The sequence below is a fragment of the Trichomycterus rosablanca genome, chromosome 26, assembly GCF_030014385.1.
Source record: "Trichomycterus rosablanca isolate fTriRos1 chromosome 26, fTriRos1.hap1, whole genome shotgun sequence".
NCBI lineage: Eukaryota > Metazoa > Chordata > Actinopteri > Siluriformes > Trichomycteridae > Trichomycterus > Trichomycterus rosablanca.
Genome location: NC_086013.1, coordinates 5,818,006 through 5,840,758, shown reverse-complemented (window position 1 = coordinate 5,840,758; position 22,753 = coordinate 5,818,006). Strand labels below are relative to the sequence as shown.

The window sequence follows — 22,753 nt, the reverse complement described above, 5'->3', positions numbered from 1 at the left end:
CGAGAATAAAAGAGCAATATTTAGAGAATAAAGTCGTAATACCTCGAGAATACAAGAGCAATATTTAGAGAATAAAGTCGTAATACCTCGAGAATACAAGAGCAATATTTAGAGAATAAAGTCGTAATACCTCGAGCAATATTTAGAGAATAAAGTCGTAATACCTCGAGAATACAAGAGCAATATTTAGAGAATAAAGTCGTAATACTTTGAGAATACAAGAGCAATATTTTGAGAATAGTCATAATACTTCGAGAATACAAAAGCAATATTTTGAGAATAAAGTCGTAATACTTTGAGAATACAAGAGCAATATTTCGAGAATAAAGTCGTAATACTTTGAGAATTAAAGAGCAATATTTTGAGAATAAAGTCGTAATACTTAGAGAATTAAAGAGCAATATTTCGAGAATAAAGTCGTAATACTTCGAGAATACAAAAGCAATATTCGAGAATAGTCATAATACTTCGAGAATTCAGAAGCAATATTTTGAGAATAAAGTCGTAATACTTTGAGAATACAAGAGCAATATTTTGAGAATAAAGTCGTAATACTTTGAGAATACAAGAGCAATATTTAGAGAATAAAGTCATAATACTTTGAGAATACAAGAACAATATTTCGAGAATGAAGTCGTAATACTTTGAGAATACAAGAGCAATATTTTGAGAATGAAGTCGTAATACTTTGAGAATACAAGAGCAATATTTTGAGAATAAAGTCGTAATACTTCGAGAATACAAGAACAATATTTCGAGAATAAAGTTGTAATACTTCGAGAAAACAAGAGCAATATTTAGAGAATAAAGAAGTAATAAAATCGTAATACTTCGAGAATACAAGAGAAATATTTAGAGAATAAAATCGTAATACTTTGAGAATACAAGATAAGTATTTCGAGAATAAAGTCGTAATACTTCGAGAATATAAGAGCAATATTTCGAGAATAAAGTCGTAATACTTTGAGAATACAAGAGCAATATTTAGAGAATAAAGTCGTAATACTTTGAGAATACAAGATCAATATTTAGAGAATAAAGTCGTAATATTCCGAGAATATGAAAGCAATTATTTAGAGAATAAAGTCATAATACTTTGAGAATACAAGAGCAATATTTCCAGAATAAAATAGTAATACTTCGAAAAGTCGAAATTCTTCGAAAAATATTTCGAGAATAAAGTAGGATAATTGTTGGGAGAAACATGGCCAAAGGGAGCATCCTATGAAAGTATAATTTGGGACACTTTTTGGTAGAATACCAAGAAAAACACCTACAAATTTAAAGACTACCTTAAGCGTTACTTTTAAATTTTGTTAAGTGAGTTGCCAAGTAAAATACACTTAAAAACTCCTACCTAACTCCTATGTTCAGGTAAAATGGGACAGCTGGTAAGCTAAATGCAGCGCTGCTGGAGTTTTTAAATACCGTGTCCACTCACTGTCCACTCTATTAGACACTCCTACCTAGTTGTTCCACTTTGTAGATGTAAAGTCAGAGACGATCACTCATCTATTGCTGCTGTTTGAGTTGGTCATCTTCTAGACCTTCATCAGTGGACACAGGACGCTGCCCATAGGGTGCTGTTGGCTGGATAGTTTTGGTTGGTGGACTATTCTCAGTCCAGAAGTGCCAGTGAGGTGTTTAAAACACCATCAGCATGTCTGTGTTTTATCCACTCATACCAGCACAACACACACTAACACACCACCACCATGTCAGTCTCACTGCAGTGCTGAGAATGATCCAACACCCAAATAATACCTGCTCTGTAGTGGTCCTGGGAGAGTCCTGACCATTAAAGAACAGCATGAAAGGGGGCTAACAAAGCATGCAGAGACACAGATGGACTACAGTCAGTAATTGTAGAACTACAAAGTGCTTCTATATGGTAAGTGGAGCTGATGAAATGGACAGTGAGTGTAGAAACACGGAGGTGGTTTTAATGTTATGGCTGATCAGTGTATATTTATGGATTTAAGCTACCACATTCCATATGATTGGGACTTTTATTTTAGTAAACTGTATTGTTTACATTTTATTTTGAAATGCTTCATAGTTCGTGGACATTTTTGCGGAAATGATGACGTTGACTACAGCCTGTGCAATAACATAATGGAATAGCAGAAATACTCATATTTATAGAGTTTTTTACAATTAGTGAGTTAAACATGAATATTGTGATATTCGGTTCTGTTTTAACACTACTGGCTGGAGCTGACAGTAAAAACATTGTTCCTTAAACCCGCTCTGTTAATGAGAAACACAATGTTATGCTACATTCCGGTTCCTCAGGTATCGCTAGATTAGCCATGACCGTTATTTCTAATAAACACCACATTGTATAAATAAATTTCATAAGTTTGTAGACACGACCGAAACACAATGGATGACAAGTACAGCAGTAATGTCATATCGAGTGGAAAATTGGGGCTTGTTGAAGTCCCAAATGCCAGGTAAGCTAACTAGCTATGCTAATTTAAATATATAATTTCTGTGTCTTGCTTAATATGGCAACATTCGAACCGCACACGAATAAATAGTTTGTCAAAATTAATACCTCACTAACTGTTTTATTAACAGTTGTAATGTAGGTTGTCTTCTTGTTGCTATTTCTTGTTTTAAGGTTAATGTTGGTAGACTCAGTACATTTAAAAGTAAAGTTCCAGCTGCAAAACATCATTTTGTTTAATTACGATCAGGCAATTGCAAGTCAACACCTTAATTCTCATTCTAAAGGAACTTTCACTTTAAAGTTCAACAATTACTGACTGTAGTCCATCTGTTTCTCTGCATGCTTTGTTAGCCCCGTTTCATTCTGTTCTTCAATGGTCAGGACCCCCACAGGACCACACTACAGAGCAGGTATTATTTAGGTGATGGATCATTCTCAGCACTGCGGTGACACTGACATTGTGGTGGTGTGTTAGTGTGTGTTGTGCTGGTATGAGTGGATAAGGCACAGCAGTGCTGCTGGAGTTTTTAAACACCTCACTGTTCCTGCTGGATATAATAAATATATCCAGACCAACTCAAACAGCAGCAATAGATGAGCGATCGTCTCTGACTTTACATGTACAAGGTGTAGATGTAAATGTACATTCATTAGGTAGGAGTGTCTAATAGAGTGGACAGTGAGTGGACACGGTATTTAAAAACTCCAGCAGCGCTGCTGTGTGAGTTTTTAACAACACACACTAACACACCACCACCATGTCAGTGTCACTGCAGTGCTGAGAATGATCCACCACCTAAATAATACCTGCTCTGTGGTGGTCCTATGGGGGTCCTGACCACTGAAGAACAGGGTGAAAGCAGGCTAAAAAAGTTTGCAGAGAAACAGATGGACTACAGTCAGTAATTGTAGAACTACAAAGTGCTTCTGTATGGTAAGTGGAGCTGAAACCACAGACTTTTGGTCCTCGATTGCATGAACATCTGCAGACATTACAAACTTTGTGTTGTGTACCACATAACGTGTCAACATGTTAACAAAACAGTTAGTGAGACGTTTATATCAGTGATGTTTCTGAATACCAGTCCAAATAAGAGTAAAAAGTATAAAGACTTTAAAATGTTTTTGTCGTTTTTATTCACAGTTGTTCCCAACTTGTGTTTTATTTCAGATTAACCAGATACATAGTATTGTTGTTCTTCACCAAGTTGTTAAAGGCTTTGGGAATTTTTGAATCCTATGACCTCCTCAAGGTTGTACATATTGTGCAATTTCTCTTCATTCTTAAACTGGGGTAAGAAGTTCTACTACTCATTTTGCTAAACATCTTACTGTGTACCGTAATGTACATTCATACATGACAATAACCTTTGTTTTGTTTTTTTCTAAACAGATGTGCAATGGTTTTACTTTTTTTTCAAAAACCTTTTTCGTCAGGAAAAATGGTCACCAAAAGACAGGTATGTTTATGCTGTTACATATATAAATACTTTAAATGTATGGACAAATTATGTCAATCTAATCTTTAGGTACAAGGAGGTTACAGTACAATAAGTACAATAAAAGTACAGTACAATTAAATCCTTTACCGCATATCCAAGCTTGGTTGGAAGCTGGAGTCAGAGTGATGCCTCAGCTATTGTTTGGCGCCCCTGGAGCTGAGACAGTTAAAGAGTCTTGCTCAAGGACCCAACAGTGACTGCTTGGCAGAACTGGGATTCAAACCCACAACCTTTTCACTGAAAGCCCAAAGCTCTACCCACTGAGCCACCATAACCTTGTTGTCCTAACTCTTCATATAATATGAATATTTTGTTATGGTTCTATTTTGAATTGTTTACACCTTGACAAACCACTATATCTATACGGGAAGGTGAGGGAAGGTCGGACAGGGTTTCGTCACTTTGCTGCTGGGAAATACAATCCCTGGGACTGGTTTAGGCACTGACTGAGTGGTGAGGGATTCACATGGAGTATTTTGGGACTCTTCGTATGTGATGCGGCTCTGTGTTGGACCCCACCGCTGGTTGGTGAAAAGAAGCAGCCACTGGCTTCGTGCATGTCTGCAGCTCTTCCCCGGCTGGAATGGGGCTGGTGCAAGTGGCAGAGGCTTTGCAATCGGGGATCGGAATACAGCTTGGTTGATAGAAAAAGGGGGAAATGCAAAAATAAATAAACCATTTAGAAAAAAACCAACTCAGTGCTGTTATTGACTGGTAATTAATGCCAGTCTTTACTTATTCACTTTATTAGCTTTTTCCACGTAGGTACTTACAGGGGTTGGACAAAATAACTGAAACACCTGGTTTTAGACCACAATCATTTATTAGTATGGTGTAGGGCCTCCTTTTGCGGCCAATACAGCGTCAATTCGTCTTGGAAATGACATATACAAGTCCTGCACAGTGGTCAGAGGGATTTTAAGCCATTCTTCTTGCAGGATAGTGGCCAGGTCACTACGTGATGCTGGTGGAGGAAAACGTTTTCTGACTCGCTTCTCCAAAACACCCCAAAGTGGCTCAATAATATTTAGATCTGGTGACTGTGCAGGCCATGGGAGATGTTCAACTTCACTTTCATGTTCATCAAACCAATCTTTCACCAGTCTTGCTGTGTGTATTGGTGCATTGTCATCTTGATACACGGCACCGCCATTGGATGCACATGGTCCTCCAGCATGGTTCGGTAGTCCTTGGCAGTGACGCGCTCATCTAGCACATGTATTGGGCCAAGGGAATGCCATGATATGGCAGCCCAAACCATCACTGATCCACCCCCATGCTTCACTCTGGGCATGCAACAGTCTGGGTGGTACGCTTCTTTGGGGCTTTTCCACACCGTAACTCTCCCGGATGTGGGGAAAACAGTAAAGGTGGACTCATCAGAGAACAATACATGTTTCACATTGTCCACAGCCCAAGATTTGCGCTCCTTGCACCATTGAAACCGACGTTTGGCATTGGCACGAGTGACCAAAGGTTTGGCTATAGCAGCCCGGCCGTGTATATTGACCCTGTGGAGCTCCCGACGGACAGTTCTGGTGGAAACAGGAGAGTTGAGGTGCACATTTAATTCTGCCGTGATTTGGGCAGCCGTGGTTTTATGTTTTTTGGATACAATCCGGGTTAGCACCCGAACATCCCTTTCGGACAGCTTCCTCTTGCGTCCACAGTTAATCCTGTTGGATGTGGTTTGTCCTTCTTGGTGGTATGCTGACATTACCCTGGATACCGTGGCTCTTGATACATCACAAAGACTTGCTGTCTTGGTCACAGATGCGCCAGCAAGACGTGCACCAACAATTTGTCCTCTTTTGAACTCTGGTATGTCACCCATAATGTTGTGTGCATTGCAATATTTTGAGCAAAACTGTGCTCTTACCCTGCTAATTGAACCTTCACACTCTGCTCTTACTGGTGCAATGTGCAATTAATGAAGATTGGCCACCAGACTGGTCCAATTTAGCCATGAAACCTCCCACACTAAAATGACAGGTGTTTCAGTTATTTTGTCCAACCCCTGTATGTTGTCCATTATCAAATTATAATAGAATATAATGTCTTTATTTGTCATATATGCATATACATGTGTACAGTACAACAAAATTCTCTTTTCGCATATCATATCCCCGCTGGTTAGGAAGCTGGGGTCGGAGCGCAGGGTCAGCCATTGTACGGTGACCCTAGAGCCGAGAGGGTTATGGGCCTTGCTCAAGGGCTCAGCAGTGGTTGCATGGCAGAGCTGGGATTTGTACTCTCAACCTAATTGATAGCACACAGCTCTACCCACTAGGCTACCACTGTCCCTGGTAATACCGGGCAAGCTCTTTGGACAATTCATTTGTCTGTTCAACTAGCTGTTTCATTTCATTTATCATTTGTCCACACTTGCTGTAGTGAACGATGATCATTTGTATGCACTCAAAATCATTGTAACTCAGTTTTATTAAATGCCTCTTTTTCAGTGGATCAGAATTCTCAAACATGCAGTCATCAGCTGTGTGATCTCTCTTTTGGGGTTTTTTGGCCTTACACTTTGTGGACCTCTAAGGTAAATCATTAAGATAATGCTCTTGAGCTGTTATAATTCGGTATAATTAACATGTTGGGAAAACTTAAGTTAACCTGTTTCCTTATTACAGGACATTGCTCTTATTTGAGCACAATGATGTGGTTGTCATTGCGCTCCTTAGCGCTCTCTTTATCTCGTCTGAAGGAAGTCCCTCCAAGGTTGGTGCTAAACATATTCATAGTATAAAAGTACACCAGTTTCTGTTTATTAAACAGGTTTTATTTGACTGTGCTTTACTTTTTATAGACAAGAGGTGCAGTATTCTTCATCATTGCAGTGATCTGCCTTCTGCTTTTTGATAACGACGACCTCATGGCAAAAATGGCAGAGCACCGTATCCTTCCTATAATATTATTAACTGTATTATCCTTTAACTTAGGGCTGGGCGGTATGACAGTACATTAAGTGTACCGTATGTATTTTTTCAAATATCATACATACCGTAGCACAGTTAATACAACAGCTGTAGGCTTCACCAGGCAGCAAATCATATAATAATGTTTGCCGCTAAAAACGCTAGGAAGTGTTGTGCAGATCAGGTACAGCTCACTAGTTAGCCATGTAGCGTTAGCATAACAGTGTTAACAGATGAGAGAAGCTTCCTCGATATGGTGAAAAAAATGAACAAAAACAGATGGAGGATGAAAAGAGGAAGACCAAATATTCACCAGAAGAACCTGCCATAGAAATAAGCTGTGTTTAATAATTAAAACAATGGAGTCCAGGTATGTTTGAAATGTTCACACTCCTTAACAGTTTGACTTGCAGCTGAGGGTCATCATGACAGTGCTCTCACCCATGCAATATATAGAGGGATCTCATTTTTAGGTGTAGCAGACCATAAAGTAAGTACTATATATTTAAATATTTTTAGCAATCAGCAAGTACGGATGTTTTACTCATTCAGTGCGGCGGCACAATGGCTCGGTGGGTAGCACTGTCACCTCACAGCTAGAAGGTCCTGGGTTTCAGCTCCAGGTGGAGCGGCCCGGGTCCTTTCTGTGTGGAGTTTTCATGTTCTCCTTGTGTCTGGCACCAGACTTTACATTAAAGCGAATAGTGCCCCTTTTTTAGATTTTGTTTATGCTTTTTCTCCCCTTTTTCTTCTGACTTTTTAGCGCGTCCAATTGCCCGATTGTGTCACGTTTCCTCTCCACTAATGCCGACCCCCGCTCTGATTTGAGGAGAACGAAGCTAACCCATGCCCCCTCCGACACGCGGGCAACAGCCGTATGCATTTTGTCACCCACACTAGGCGAGTTCATATATGTGAATCAGCCTTGTGTACGGAGAGACACACCCTGATCAATCGCCATCAATCAGCCAGCAGAGGCCTATCCGGCTTTATACCCCACCTCTATATGAACAACAGGCCATAAAGAGACACAAGGCGGATGGCAGAACTGAGATTTGATACGATGTATTCGAAATTCCAGCATGTGTTTTTACCTCTGCGCCACGTGAGCGTCCATAGTGCCCCTTTTCTAATAGCATTTACTTTACAAACAGGATTTAGCAGACTCTTTTATCCAAAGTGACTTACAGTACTGTCACAGTATATTGTCTAAGCAATTGAGGGTTAAGGGCCTTGCTCATGGGTCCAACAGTGGCAACCTAGCAGTGGTGGGGCTTTAACCAGTGACCTTTCGATTACTAGTCCAGTACCTTAACTGCTAGGCTACAACTGTCCTACTGGATGATTATCGGTTTTCCCTGGTGTGGTTCTTATGGTCCTTAATTGTTTGTAGCCCTGTTGTTGTTGTTGTGTTTTTTAACTGCACTGATTTATTAATGCAATATCTTTTGCAGTTGGATTTTAATTATGGTACTTGCATTGTCTCTCTTCAGTGGCAATTGCATTTAACCAATCAGCTGTCTTGTTCGCATCTCTCACTCACATGGCCCACTCAGATACACCTGATCCTTGGTCAAGAAGGGTAACCAAATTTAACATGGGCATTTAGGTACAGCATGAGTCGTCTGGCAGTGGAAGCTCAGCTGTTAAGATACTTGACTTGAGATAAGGTTGCTAGTTCAAGCCCCATTATCACCAGGTTGCCACTGTTAGGCCCTTAAGCAAGGCCTTTAGCCCTCAGTTGCTCAAATTGTATTCAGTACTAATTGAAAGTTGCTTTGGATAAAAGTGTCTGCTAAATGCCACAAATGTAAATGTGGGCTCGATGATTTAAAAACATACCATCAGAGTACCGTGAACTAGAAAAGGGCAAAAAATTATTTATTGTATGAACAACCGCAAGCCAAGACTTAAATAAAAAAAACATATTGTTCATAAACAAAGCTATAAATTTTTTATGTTAATAATAACTCCTTTTTTGGCTTTTCAAATGCACCATGGATTCAGGAGAACTTGACTTTTTGTCTACTTTTCCTTTAGGGTGGAGTTGTGTTGCTCGTCTTGGCTTTGTGTCTGAAGGTGGCCTTTCATACACACTCCAGAAAGCTGTCGGTAGAGATTGGGGGAGCCAAGCGCCTGTACGCTCTTTCCAACCTGGTGTCCTCTGTGTTGCTGCTGCCCTGGGTTATTGTGCTGTCTGCCACTACTGAGGTTGGTAACTTTTGTCTTGGCGTAAGATCTACTTGTTGGCATTGTTTACAGTCAAATTAAACTCAACTGTTTTACTAATGTTATGAAAGTCCAAATAACAAAGACGTTGTTTAAGAAGGACCCACAAACCCTAGATTTTCTAGAAAAGTTTGGACATGATGTAAAATTTGATGTAAAACAATCTCTTTAGATACTATTTTAGCCTGCTTTTACTCTGTTCTGACCCCCACAGGGCCACTACAGAGCAGGTATTATTTGGGTAGTGGGTGATTCTCAGCACTGCAGTGACACTGACATGGTGGTGGTGTGTTAGTGTGTTGTGCTGGTATGAGTGGATAAGACACAGCAGCGCTGATGGAGTTTTTAAACACCTAACTGTCACTGCTGGACTGAGAATAGTCCACCAACCAAAAACATCCAGCCAACAGCGCCCCATGGGTAGCGTCCTGTGACCACTGATGAAGGTCTAGAAGATGACCGACTCAAACAGCAGCAACAGATGAGCGATCGTCTCTGACTTTGCATCTACAAGGTGGACCAACTAGGTAGGAGTGTCTAATAGAGTGGACAGTGAGTGGACACGGTGTTTAAAAAACTCCAGCAGTGCTGCTGTGTCTTATCCACTCATACCAGCACAACACACACTAACACACCACCACCATGTCAGTGTCACTGCAGTGCTGAGAATGATCCACCACCCAAATAATACCTGCTCTGTAGTGGTCCTGTGGGGGTCCTGACCATTGAAGAACAGCATGAAAGGGGGCTAACAAAGCATGCAGAGAAACAGATGGACTACAGTCAGTAATTGTAGAACTACAAAGTGCTTCTATATGGTAAGTGGAGCTGATAAAATGGACAGTGAGTGTAGAAAAAAGGAGGTGGTTTTAATGTTCTGGCTGATCGGTGTAAGTGGAAAGAAAGATTTGTGATATGTTCACTGACAACCTTAATTGTATTGTAAATATAAATAAACATTCAAGTGACAAAATGAGGAGGAGAATTGGTAACAGGTGAGGGAATCATGATTGGGTATAAAAGTCCACTTGCATCAAGGAATGTAACCTGAAAGTCTGTTATGCAAAGCAGAATTGCATTAAGTTCCCTGGGCCTGCGCTCCTCTCAGATGGACCAAAGACAGTGGACATGTGTGCTGTGGTTAGATGAGTCCACTGTTCAGCTTGTTTTCTAATAAAGTTCTGATTGATGAGGGTAAATCAATGCCTACAGCATCGGTGGCCTGCTTATGTATGAAGGATCCATTGACGCCAAGGCATATTGGAATTTTTGAGGGACACACGCTGCCATCCAGGCGATGTCTTCTGGGAAGTCCATGATTATTTAAGCAAATCAATTCCAGGTCTCATTCTGCACACGCTTCAACAGAATGGCTTCATAGACACAAAATGCATGTGCTTAATTGGCCTGACTATGGCACGGTGGCTCAGTGGATAGCACTGTCACAGCAAGAAGGTCTTGAGTTTGATCCCCCATAACTTTTTTAAGTGTGTGGACAGTGGAAATCCTTTCTTTGTAGTTTTGTCAGTTTACAAAATGTCCCAACTTTTTTAGAAATAGAATTTGTGTGGTAAGTATGCTTTATAACCAGTCATTGCCTCTTGCCTGCACTACATATTTACTCTTTTCTTTGTAAAATATAATTTAATAACCTTTTTAAAATTCTGTTTTTCAGAACAAGGTCGAGTCTTGGTCCAGCCTGATTTTGCCCTTTGGCTTGATTGTGTTCTCTGTGATGATCCTGGACTTCTACGTGGAGTCGATCTGCACGTCTAAACTGGAAGCCCCGCACTGCGCCCGCTATGGCTCCTTCTTCCTATTCATTAGCGGTCTGCTTCTGGCTAACTTCTGGACACACCCATTTACAGACCAGCTACGATCCATAGGCAAGAGTGGCCAACAGACCAGCACTGAACATGTGCTCTCCGGAGGAGTGCTGATTAGCGCTTGCTTCTTCATCATGTGTAAGTTCCAGGCCTCATGCTATATATATAGTCATAACATTAAAACCACCTCCTTGTTTCTACACTCACTGTCCATTTTATCAGCTCCACTTATCATATAGAAGCACTTTGTAGTTCTACAATTACTGACTGTAGTCCATCTGTTTCTCTACGTGGTCAGGACCCCCACAAGACCACCATAGTTTACATGGTGAATTAGGTATGGTTTTAGCTACAACACACATTAAGCAGGTGAATTGGTAACAATTGAGGGAATTATGATTGGGTATACAAGGTTCCACCAAATGCTCAATCTGTACAAACAATGATGAGGTGTGGCTCACCACTTTGTACCAAACTTCATGAGATATTGTCATGTCTTTTGCCACCTACAGTACATGATATTGTAAAAAGATTGAGGAAATCCAGTGTCATATTTTAATCATTTTAGACAAGGCAGGGCAAAGTTTATTTATATAGCACCTTAAAACTAAAGTGACTGAAGTGCTGTACAGGCTCAGTATGCTATGAAACATAAAACTGTCACGGATACAAATAAATCCAATCACACAAAAGCGTGATTGCTAAAACACTGCATATTAAAACTTTTAATTACAATCGCTACACCCCTCAACCAGTGTTAAATACCAGCATTGACTTAAAAACACCAAGTCATTGTGCAGTCCTTATCTGGGAAGGCAAGTTGTTCCATAATATCAGAGCTGCTATTGCAAAGGCTCAATCACCTCTGCTCTTGAGTTTAGACCTCAATGTTTCCAAAAGTATTAGGTTACCAGACCTTGGTGATTTTAGAGAAATTCTAAAATCACCAAAAGGAGTTCTGCCATGTATGAGGGTGTCATCCCATTTAAGGCCTTAAAAACCAGCAATAATGTCCTAAAATATTTATTTTAATTAATTAATTTTTCAATTTTCCTCCCAATCTAGTCGTATCCAATTACCCAATGGCATTATTGAATCACGTCAAAAGACGGGCTGCTGCAGTTTGCACCAATTTCAACTGACTCAAGGACAATTGGTCAATACTCACATAAAATGAGTTACAATAATGTACACGAGAAAAAAATAAAAGCTTGGATCACTCTTTCAACATCCTTGAATCTTATTCTAGATCTTATTCTTAGCAAAAATTCTTAACTGAACGAAACTATTTTTTACAACCAAACTTATCTGCTTATCGAACTTAAATTCTTAACACATGATCTATTATAGCGAGCTAGCGGGCAGATTGTTACAAAATACAAAAAATGTTGGTATTTTTTAGGGCTGTCGAAGTTAACGCGATAATAACGCATTAACGCGATTTCAATTTAACGCGATTAAAAATAATAGTGCCGTTAACGCAAATTCTAGTTAATGTTGAGACTTGACTGGTAGAACTACAACGCTCGGTTACATTATGTTAACATTATGTTAAAACAAACGTTTTAATGTCGAACTTGCCACCGTTTTTCATTTGCGGTTTGTTAACATAATGTAACCGAGCGTTGTAGTGATGCACTTATAAAGAAATAAATACACGCTATATTCACAAGTTGTCAGGAGCAGAACACTTTTATTAACTTATTCTGTTAAGGTACCAAATACCGGAAAGCTGAGTCAAGCACGTTAGTCCATGCACTATGGAAGCCCCAAAGGGTCAAAACACACTCACTTCGTGTAGAAACGGCCATCAAACCATTGTCACAATACAACCACAGAAAAGTCTGTTACAATAACTACGCCTTATCCCACCTAAAGCACCGCTGATCTACAATGTTTGCTGATGGAGAAATTCTAACCTACAATCTGACATTTACTGCCTAGTATGTGAGTGAATAAAACTCCCTTACAGTTTTCTCTTGTCCCAGCAGTTTTTAACATCAGTACATTTAGCATAAAATGTGTTCACCATTTTAATTGTAACATTTCACATAAAAATCCTTGTTTTCTATAACATTTACACAGATTTTTTTTAATGCGATTAATCGCGATTAACTATATGAAATTCTGAGATTAATCGCGATTAAAAATTTTAATCGTTTGACAGCCCTAGTATTTTTATGTATCTGTTTTGCAGCCGACAGTATACTGTCCTCTCCATCTAAAAAAGGACAGAAGGGAACACTGGTGGGATATTCTCCTGAGGGAACCCCTCTGTATAACATAATGGGCGACGCTTTGCAGCACAGCTCCCAGTCCTTACCTCGCTTTATTAAAGACTCACTAAAGCAGATTCTGGAGGAGTATGATTCCAGGCAGATTTTCTACTTTCTCTGTCTAAACCTGGTAAGAGATTTCTGAAAACATTTATGAATCATTGGTTGTTGTATGTTTTAACTGAATTATTTTTTTGTAGTGCTTACTAATAGATTTTTTGCATTTCTTTTTTCTTAATTACTGGCCTGTAAGTAGTAAACCAACATTTCACAGTACTTGATGTGTTAATGTGTGGATGCCTTTGTTTTTTTTTTTGTTTTTTTTTGACCAGGCTTTTACTTTTGTGGAGCTCTTTTATGGTGTGTGGACCAACAGCCTTGGTCTGATCTCAGACGGGTTCCACATGTTGTTTGATTGCTCTGCTCTGGTTCTGGGACTGTTTGCTGCCCTTATGACCAGGTGGAAAGCAACTAGAATATACTCTTATGGGTGAGGCTTCTTTTATGTGTATATAGCTGTTTTTTTAGTGGTTGGCTCTTAAAGAAAGCCATATTTTCTTTCTGAGTGCTTTTACAAACCCCATTTCTAGAAAAGTTGGTACAAAGTGGTGAGCCACGACCCCTTATTGTTTGTACAGACAGATCCTTTGGTGAATCTTTCTTTTATACCCAATCATGATTCCCTCAGCTTACTTGCTTATTGTGAAATTTTTCAAAGCACTGTTTTCAATATTCTATCATGTTTTACATACAACCCTGAATCAGAAAAAGCTGGGACAGCATGGAAAATGCAAATAATAACACATTTACTTTGACTTTTATTTCACTGTAGACAGGATGAACCCAAGCTTTTTCATGTTTTGTTTGGTCAACTTAATTTAATTTATTAAAAAATATCCATTCCTGCATATCAGGTCTGCAACACATTCCAAAAAAAGTTGGGACAGTAAATCATTTACCACTTTGTAATGTTGCTACTCCTTTTCACCACACTTAAAAGACGTTTTGGCACCGAGGATACCAAGTGATTTAGTGTTTCAGGTTTTGTCCCATTCCTCCTGCAAACACGTCTTAAGATGTGCAACAGTACGTGGTCGTCGTTGTCGCATTTAATCTGATCTAGCAATAATCTGATTGTTATTTATCTGGATATTAAATGCTCGTTTAAACGTCATACACAGAAGAACCAAAACAATAGGACCACCTGCCCAATTTGCTGTTAAAACAGTTCTGATCTGCGGAGGCATAGACTCCACGAGACATCTGAAGCATGTCTTGTGTTATCTTCAGCTTTGTCATGATTCGTGTCATGAGTTGACTCAAAAGATAAGATGCAATTAGCAGACTCAAACATAATTCCGATCATGCCATGAAATGACACAAATATGTGTAAAACATGGCGTTAAAATCCAAACAAACAAACACATGTCATGAGGTGAATCATAGTACAGTTCATCCATCCAAATGGTCTTGGACAAAACAGGATTTGTCAGACAAGTCGACATGTCTCCATTGCTCTTATGTTCAGTTCAAATGCCAGCTTGCTCATGGCAGGTGCTTTCAGCTGTGGACAAGAGCTAGCATGGGTATTTTGACTGGCCTGCATCTATATAGCCCCATTCCCTTTATATTCTCTGTGATTAAAAAATGTATATAAACATGTGTAATATATTGCTGATGTTTTTTTTGTTTTTTTTAGGTATGGCCGGGTTGAGGTTCTCTCTGGATTTATTAATGGTTTATTCCTAATGGTCATAGCTTTCTTCGTATTTGTGGAATCCATATCCAGACTCATCGACCCTCCTAATATCAACACAGTCATGCTAGCGGCAAGTGTTTTATTAATATTTAGGATAATAAATAAACATAAGACCACAAATTCATGTTTATTCACAAGTGTATTAACACGCCATTGTTATTTTGAGGTTTACATATTGGTTATACTGATCAGCCATAACATTAAAACCACCTCCTTGTTTCTACATTCACTGTTCATTTTATCAGCTCCACTTACCATATAGAAGCACTTTGTCCATCTGTTTCTCTGCATGCTTTGTTAGCCCCCTTTCATGCTGTTTTTCAATGGTCAGGACCCCCACAGGACGACCACAGAGCAGGTATTATTTAGGTGGTGGGTCATTCTCAGCACTGCAGTGACACCGACATGGTGGTGGTGTGTTAGTGTGTGTTGTGCTGGTATGAGTGGATCAGACACAGCAGCGCTGATGAAGTTTTTAAACACCTCACTGTCACTGCTGGACTGAGAATAGTCCACCAACCAAAAATATCCAGCCAACAGTGTCCCATGGGCAGCGTCCTGTGACCACTGATGAAGGTCTAGAAGATGACCGACTCAAACAGCAGCAATAGATGAGCAATCGTTTCTGACTTTACATCTACAAGGTGGACAGACTAGGTAGGAGTGTCTAATAGAGTGGACAGTAAGTGGACACAGTATTTAAAAACTCCAGCAGCGCTGCTGTGTCCGATCCACTCATACCAGCACAACACTCACCAACACACCACCACTATGTCAGTGTCACTGCAGTGCTGAGAATGATCCACCACCCAAATAATACCTGCTTTGTGGTGGTCCTGTGGGGGTCCTGACCATTGATGAACAGGGTGATATTGGCTAAAAAAGCATGCAGAGAAACAGATGGACTACAGTCAGTAATTGTAGAACTACAAAGTGCTTCTATATGGTAAGTGGAGCTGTGTGTAGAAACAAGGAGGTGGTTTCAATGTTTTGGCTGATCAGTATATACTGTATGTAATTATATAAGCTTTTGTTATAAGGGTGTAAATACGCATTTTATATTAAATTGGATTTCAATTTTGGAAATCAATGAGAGGTTAAATAAGGCACCTGGGTGGCACAGTGGTAAAATAAGCAGTCTCGCAAACGCTGAGATTGTTCGAATTTAAATCTCATCTTTGCTATCGGCCGACTGGGTGCTTACACAGACGTGATTGGCTATATAAGGGTTGGGTTCCTTATTACTGCTAAAATTACAGCCACTGCTGGCTGGTCGATGGCGCCTGCACAGAGACGGGTGATAAAGGAGATCAGTGCGTTACCCTCCGTACATGACACTGATCCCTGTGTGAACCCACCTCATGTTGGTGAAAGAATCAGCTAGTTACTATATGTTAGGGATGGACGTCCATGGTTAGGGTAGGGGTCTGCAGCAGTGGAGGAGATATACCTGGGTAACTGGACACAAATAGATTGGGGGAAAAAGGGAAAATGCATAAATTTTTTAAGGATTAAAATCTATACCTATTTTAGAATGGCTTCACATATTATGTTAATATTTCTTTCTCCTCTGTCTCAAAACAGCCCGTGTCTGTGGGTGGACTGATTGTGAACCTGTTGGGCATCTGTGCTTTCAGCCATGCCCACTCCCATGGGGCTTCTAAGGGCAGCTGCTCAGGTCATGAGCATGGCCACTCGCACCATGGACATGGGCATGGAGACCATGGGCATGGAGGTCATGGACACAGCCACGGGGGCCACGGTCACTCTCACGGTCATGGCCACTCCCCCGGCTCTGGAGGAAGAGGCATGAATGCTAATATGAGAGGTAGCTGCATTTAAATATTATGAAAATGTCATTTTACATCACAGTTCTGAGATATGTGTGACCTTTAGCTTCTTAGAAGTACATATGTAGCTCTTGGACGTTTTATCATCACAGTAACAGCAATTAGGGCTCATTCACATGAGAAATGTTTTGCGCTTAGCCTTGGCACAAACTGCCGCTTTACTCAGCGCTTGGCTCGAGCGGTTCGGTAAAACGTCATCAAAGTGCGAATATGAGATGAATATGCGTTTGTGTGGAAAAACCACGAAATCCACTCTGTATCACTTTTAAACTTGTGTTATAGCTCGGGGTGCTGAGAAATTGTGAGAATCAGCTTTTCCAACAGAGGCTAAAACACTTATCGTTTAAAAAAAAAAAAAAGTGCCGCTCAGGTGGCGCAGCGGTAAAGTACACTAGCGCACCAGAGTTGGGGTTTCGAATACATGGGCTGGGCGGGGGCATGAACAACGATTGGCTGTTGTTCAGGGTTAGAGGGTAAGAAAGTCGGATCGTGGGTCCTCATAACTGGTGCAACTGCGGCCCCTGCCAGCTGACTGATGGCGCCTGCACAGGGCTGAGGAATAATGCTGATGGGGGTGTGGCCCGCCGTACACAGTGCCCGTCAAGTGTATGAACTCGACTCGTGCAGGGGAAAAATGCAGTCTGTACTGACTGTACGTGCCGGAGGGGGCGTATGTCAGTTCAGAAGCGTCCTCAGTCAGCGGTAGGACGCATTCAAGGTAATTGGACACAACTAGATTAGCTTAAAAAAAAGCTTAACGTGGTTTAATGTACTAAATGAATGACATAGGAACACTAAACCTGTCTTAATTATTACTGGTCATAAGTTCTCTGCAATAATGGAATTCCTTGGTCGTTGTTTTAATACGTTGTTCATACTGCCTGAGTCGCTTTTACCACATCATATTAAACAGGGGCGACACGGTGGCTAAGTGGGTAGCACTGTCGCCTCACAGCAAGAAGGTCCTGGGTTCGATCCCCAGGTGGGGCGGTCCGGGTCCTTTCTGTGTGGAGTTTGCATGTTCTCCCCGTGTCTGCATGGGTTTACTCCGGGTGCTCCGGTTTCCTCCCACAGTCTAAAAACATGTGGTGAATTGGAGACACTGGGTGTGTTCGAAAACCTAGTGAGCTGCCTTGCTGTCTTACTGTCTACATAGGCAGCTGCCTTAGTAGAGAGGATTCTAATAAGTCAATGACTTATAAGGCAGGTTATTCGAACGCACTACTTAGACAGCGATTCCATCGGGTTTAGCATTTCGCGTTTAGCATCTTGCCATTAAAACCAATAAACTGAGGTAGCACAGCACGCTAACGTCAATATAACATCTTCCTTCATGTACCGATAACGGTTAAATTTCCTGACAAGCCCGAACTTGCAAATAAAAACACTCGGTACAAGTTTATACAAGTTAAAAATCAGTAATATTTTATTTACGTTTGAAAATAATTTCTCCGCCCAGTCAGCCATGTTTATTTTTCTGTAAGAGACGAGCGCCCGACCAGCAATGAATTCTGGGATTGCCTTGATCACTAAGGCAGCGTCGGATGCTCACTTGTTCTTGAGCCAAAATAACATTGAAATATGAAGATACCTCAGAAGTAAGGCATCTAGGATTTCGAACAGCCTCCTTCTCGGGAGCGCGCACAGGATGACGTAAAATGCTGCCTATGTAGACAGCACCCTAGCTTTTCGAACACACCCACTGAATTGTCCATGACTGTGTTCGATATAATCTTGTGAACTGATGCTTGTGTAATGAGTGACTACCGTTCGTGTCATGAGTGTAACCAAAAGTGTAAAACATGACGTTAAAATCCTAATAAACAAACAAACAAACATCATATTAAACAGTTTGTCTCATTGGAGGTGCTTTAAAACTGGGTCAAAGTCCAATCAGCTCAGGAAAGCGCAGAGGCAAGCCCACACTAGGAAACAATGGCATAGCCAGTGCAAAAGCGGTTTTGCCACTTCTCATGTGAATGCGCCCTTACAGTTGGCAAATCTTATGACCTGTCTTGTTGAAAAAGTGTCATTAATAATGATGTTATACTAAAAAAGCTCCTTTAACTGGATGAGCACAAATTTCTATACACACCCCATAGTTCTGTGGAAAGCCTTTCCAGAATAGTAAAGGCTGCAGTATCTGCAAAGAGCTTTGAGATGGCATGTGTCCACATACTTTTGGTCATATATTGTACTATCAGCCATGTAGGTTAGTGTTTATACAATAACTCTCTACAACCAACATAACAAAACATGTCTGGATCCCCAATAAATGGCTAAGTACATACCTAAACAACCTGATGACACATTTACATTTATTACATGTGACAATTGTGGTGCGCTCTGGTGGTACTAGCCCATTACACTAGCTATTACACTCGCCAGTGTATGTTCGAATCCCCTGCTGGGCTTCTGCATTAAAACATGATTGGTTATGTCAGATATGGGGATGACTGAGGCCCCGCAATGAATTGTTATCCCGTCTGGGGTACGTTACTGCATTGCACCCATTCATTTCTGGAGAAACCCAGACCCACTGCAACCCTGACCTGGATAAAGGAATACCAAGGGTAGCTCAGGTTTCTAGGCACCGTTTTAAAAACATGTCATTATATAAATTGCCTTTTTATGCACAATGTTATGTAACTGGTACTGATGTTTTCTTTAATGGTTTCAGGCGTCTTTCTGCATGTACTGGCTGATACCCTGGGTAGCGTTGGTGTCATCATATCCACAATCCTGATCAGTCAGTTCGGCTGGCTGATAGCGGACCCCATATGCTCTATGTTCATCGCCGTACTCATCTTCCTCAGCGTCATTCCACTGATAAAGGATGCCTGTGAAGTCCTTCTGCTTAGGACTCCACCCGACAATGAAAAGGACCTCAATTTTGCTCTCGAAAAGGTAGAAATCTTGAGTGGGACTTCAGGCATAACATTGCGGGTGGGATATATTAGGCAGCAAGTGAACATTTGATCCTCGAAGTTGATGTGTTAGAAGCAGGACAAAAGGGCGAGCGTAAAGATTTGAGCGAGTTTGACAAGGGCCAAATTGTGATGGCTAGACGACTGGGTCAGAGCATCTCCAAAACTGCAGCACTTGTGGGGTGTTCCCGGTCTGCAGTGGTCAGTATCTATCAAAAGTGGTCCAAGGAAGAAACAGTGGTAAACCAGCGACAGGGTTATGGGCTTCCAAGGCTCATTGATGCATGTGGGGAGCGAAGGCTGGCCCGTGTGGTCCGATCCAACAGACGAGCTACTGTAGCTCAAATTGCTGAAGAAGTTAATGCTGGTTCTGATAGAAAGGTGTCAGTATACACAGTGCATCACAGTTTGTTGTGTACAGGGCAGCAAAAGGGGGACCAACACAACATTAGGAAGGTGGTCATAATATTATGCCTGATCGGTGTGTGTGTGTGTATGTATGTATATATATAAAATAATAATAAACACATTTGTTTACATTTCAGATTCAGAAAATAGAAGGCGTCCTGTCTTACCGTGACCCACACTTTTGGAGACATTCTGCCAGTGTCATCGCTGGCACCATTCATCTTCAGATTATGTCTGATGTGGTGGAGCAGAGAATTATTCAGCAGGTCTGGAGAACACATATTTAGTAATGCATTAATGTTGTTATTGCTTATTGCATTTGTGTTTGTACTGAAATGACCATATTTTTAGTTAATATGAATGTCTACATGCAGTGCTGTAAAGTGTTCACCCTCTACTGGTTTCCCTTATTTTAAACACATTTTCCACACTTCATTGTTTCCTTGTATGTAACATAAGGCTACAGGAACATAAGGAAACACATATTTATCACCCATGTGAAAAGATAGTTGTACCCCTTATTTACTAGATGTGCCACCTTAAGCAACTACTGCATCTAAACACTTTCAATAACTGAAAGTCACATCAATGTGGAATAAAATTGGCACACTTTTCTTTCAGTGGGCTTTTAATCATAATCTTTAAGGATTTTTTAGTAGAGAGCAGATTTCATGTTTTAATTAAGGCAAATCACCTAGGCCCTGAAGCAGCAAAGCATCCCCAAACCATCACAATAACACTGCCACCATTTGTTGGTACAATGCTCTTATTAGAGAATACTATAAAGTTCTCTATATTTGGACATAATGGCTCTTACTGTGGTTTACCGTAGTTACGGTGCCTTAAAATAGCTTTGTATCCATTTCCAGACTAATATTTTTCAACAAGTTTAGGTTTCAAGTCATCATGAAAAATTTATTGTGGTGTGGTGTGCTGCTTGTTAAAGTTTTTAGCCTATTTTATACACTGATCAGCCATAACATTAAAACCACCTCCTTGTTTCTACACTCACTGTCAATTTTATCAGCTCCACTTACCATGTAGAAGCACTTTGTAGTTCTACAATTACTGACTGTAGTCCATCTGTTTCTCTACATACCTTTTTAGCCTGCTTTCACCCTGTTCTTCAATGGTCAGGTCCACCACAGAACCACGACAGAGCAGGTATTATTTAGGTGGTGGATGATCTCAGCACTGCAGTGACACTGACATGGTGGTGATGTGTTGGTGTGTGTTGTGCTGGTATGAGTGGATCAGACACAGCAGCGCTACTGGAGTTTTTAAATACTGTGTCCACTCACTGTCCATTCTATTAGACACTCCTACCTAGTCTGTCCACCTTGTAGATGTAAAGTCAGAGACGATCGCTCATCTATTGCTGCTGTTTGAGTCGGTCATCTTCTAGACCTTTATCAGTGGTCACAGGACGCTGCCCACGGGCGCAGTTGGCTGGATATTTTCGGTTGGTGGACTATTCTCAGTCCAGCAGTGACAGTGAGGTGTTTAAAAACTCCATCAGCGCTGCTGTGCCTGATCCACTCATACCAGCACAACACACACTAACACACCACCACCATGTCAGTATCACTGCAGTGCTGAGAATGATCCACCACCTAAATAATACCTGCTCTGTCGTGGTCCTGTGAAAGTCCTGACCATTGAAGAACAGCATGAAAGGGGGCTAACAAAGCATGCAGAGAAACAGATGGACTACAGTCAGTAATTGTAGTGCTTCTATATGGTAAGTTGAGCTGATAAAATGTACAAGGAGGTGGTTTTAATGTTATGGTTGATCAGTGTATGACTGTGTGACATGTTTATTAATGTGAAACATCTGAAACCTTAATGAAAATAAACTCATCACTCTGTGTGTTGGTTGTTCTCAGGTGACTGCTGTGTTAAAGGATGCTGGTGTGAATAACTTGACAGTGCAGGTGGAGAAGGAGGCTTATTTCCAGCACATGTCTGGCCTAAGCACAGGATTCCATGAAGTTCTGGCAATGACACACCAGTTGGAGTCTATGAAATATTACAAGGATGGCACATGTATTATGTAAACAGTTGTGTAAAATATTAGTCATTTGCTTTGAATTAAATTTTTTATGTAGTTAATTGTGTGACTTTTTCAATGACTAAACTTAATTGGTGTTTTATGACATTTCATTTATTTATTTACAACACCAGATGAGAAATCATTGGGACAGTATGGAAAATGCAACAAAAAATTGCAGTGTTTCTTATATTTCAGGTTCTGTCTGGTCAACTATATTTTATTTCTTAATATATATTCATTACTGTATTCAGGCCTGCAACACTTTCCAAAAAATTGGGACTGGGTGATTTCAAACTGGTGATGTCAACAGGTGATTGTAACCATGATTTGGTACAAATGGCAGTATCCACAAAAGCTTGAGTCTTTTGAGGAGCAAAGACACACATATGATTGCCATTTTGTCAACAAATGTATGACGAAATTGTTAAATTTTTTAAAAACAATGTACCTCAAAGAAAGATTGGAAGGGATTTGCATATTTCTCCCTCTACATTGCACAATATTATTGAACAATTTAAGGAATCTAGAGGTATTTTAGTGTGTA

At 40.5% G+C, this 22,753-nt stretch overlaps 1 protein-coding gene across 1 annotated transcript; it reads left to right on the top strand.

Annotated features, from left to right (window-relative positions):
* Nucleotides 1–2,104: 2,104 nt before the first annotated feature.
* Nucleotides 2,105–22,268, top strand: slc30a5 (solute carrier family 30 member 5). The gene is made up of 16 exons (XM_062988305.1): nucleotides 2,105–2,456; nucleotides 3,627–3,749; nucleotides 3,849–3,915; nucleotides 6,420–6,505; nucleotides 6,597–6,684; nucleotides 6,773–6,860; nucleotides 7,295–7,371; nucleotides 8,922–9,092; nucleotides 10,786–11,074; nucleotides 13,134–13,342; nucleotides 13,545–13,702; nucleotides 14,912–15,041; nucleotides 16,556–16,799; nucleotides 19,502–19,728; nucleotides 20,294–20,422; nucleotides 22,043–22,268. Exons 1-16 carry the CDS (start codon nucleotides 2,386–2,388, stop codon nucleotides 22,211–22,213), a joined length of 2,328 nt encoding a protein of 775 aa, XP_062844375.1. The 5' UTR covers nucleotides 2,105–2,385; the 3' UTR covers nucleotides 22,214–22,268.
* The last annotated feature ends 485 nt before the right edge of the window (nucleotides 22,269–22,753 follow it).

Bases quoted from the DNA above. Each gene is read 5' to 3' on its own strand.
- slc30a5 (XM_062988305.1), top strand. From the start codon at position 2,386: ATGGATGACAAGTACAGCAGTAATGTCATATCGAGTGGAAAATTGGGG. The intron at 6,861-7,294 runs GTATCCTTCCTA...TTTGACTTGCAG, and splicing joins GGCAAAAATGGCAGAGCACC to CTGAGGGTCATCATGACAGT. The intron at 9,093-10,785 runs GTTGGTAACTTT...TCTGTTTTTCAG, and splicing joins TGCTGTCTGCCACTACTGAG to AACAAGGTCGAGTCTTGGTC.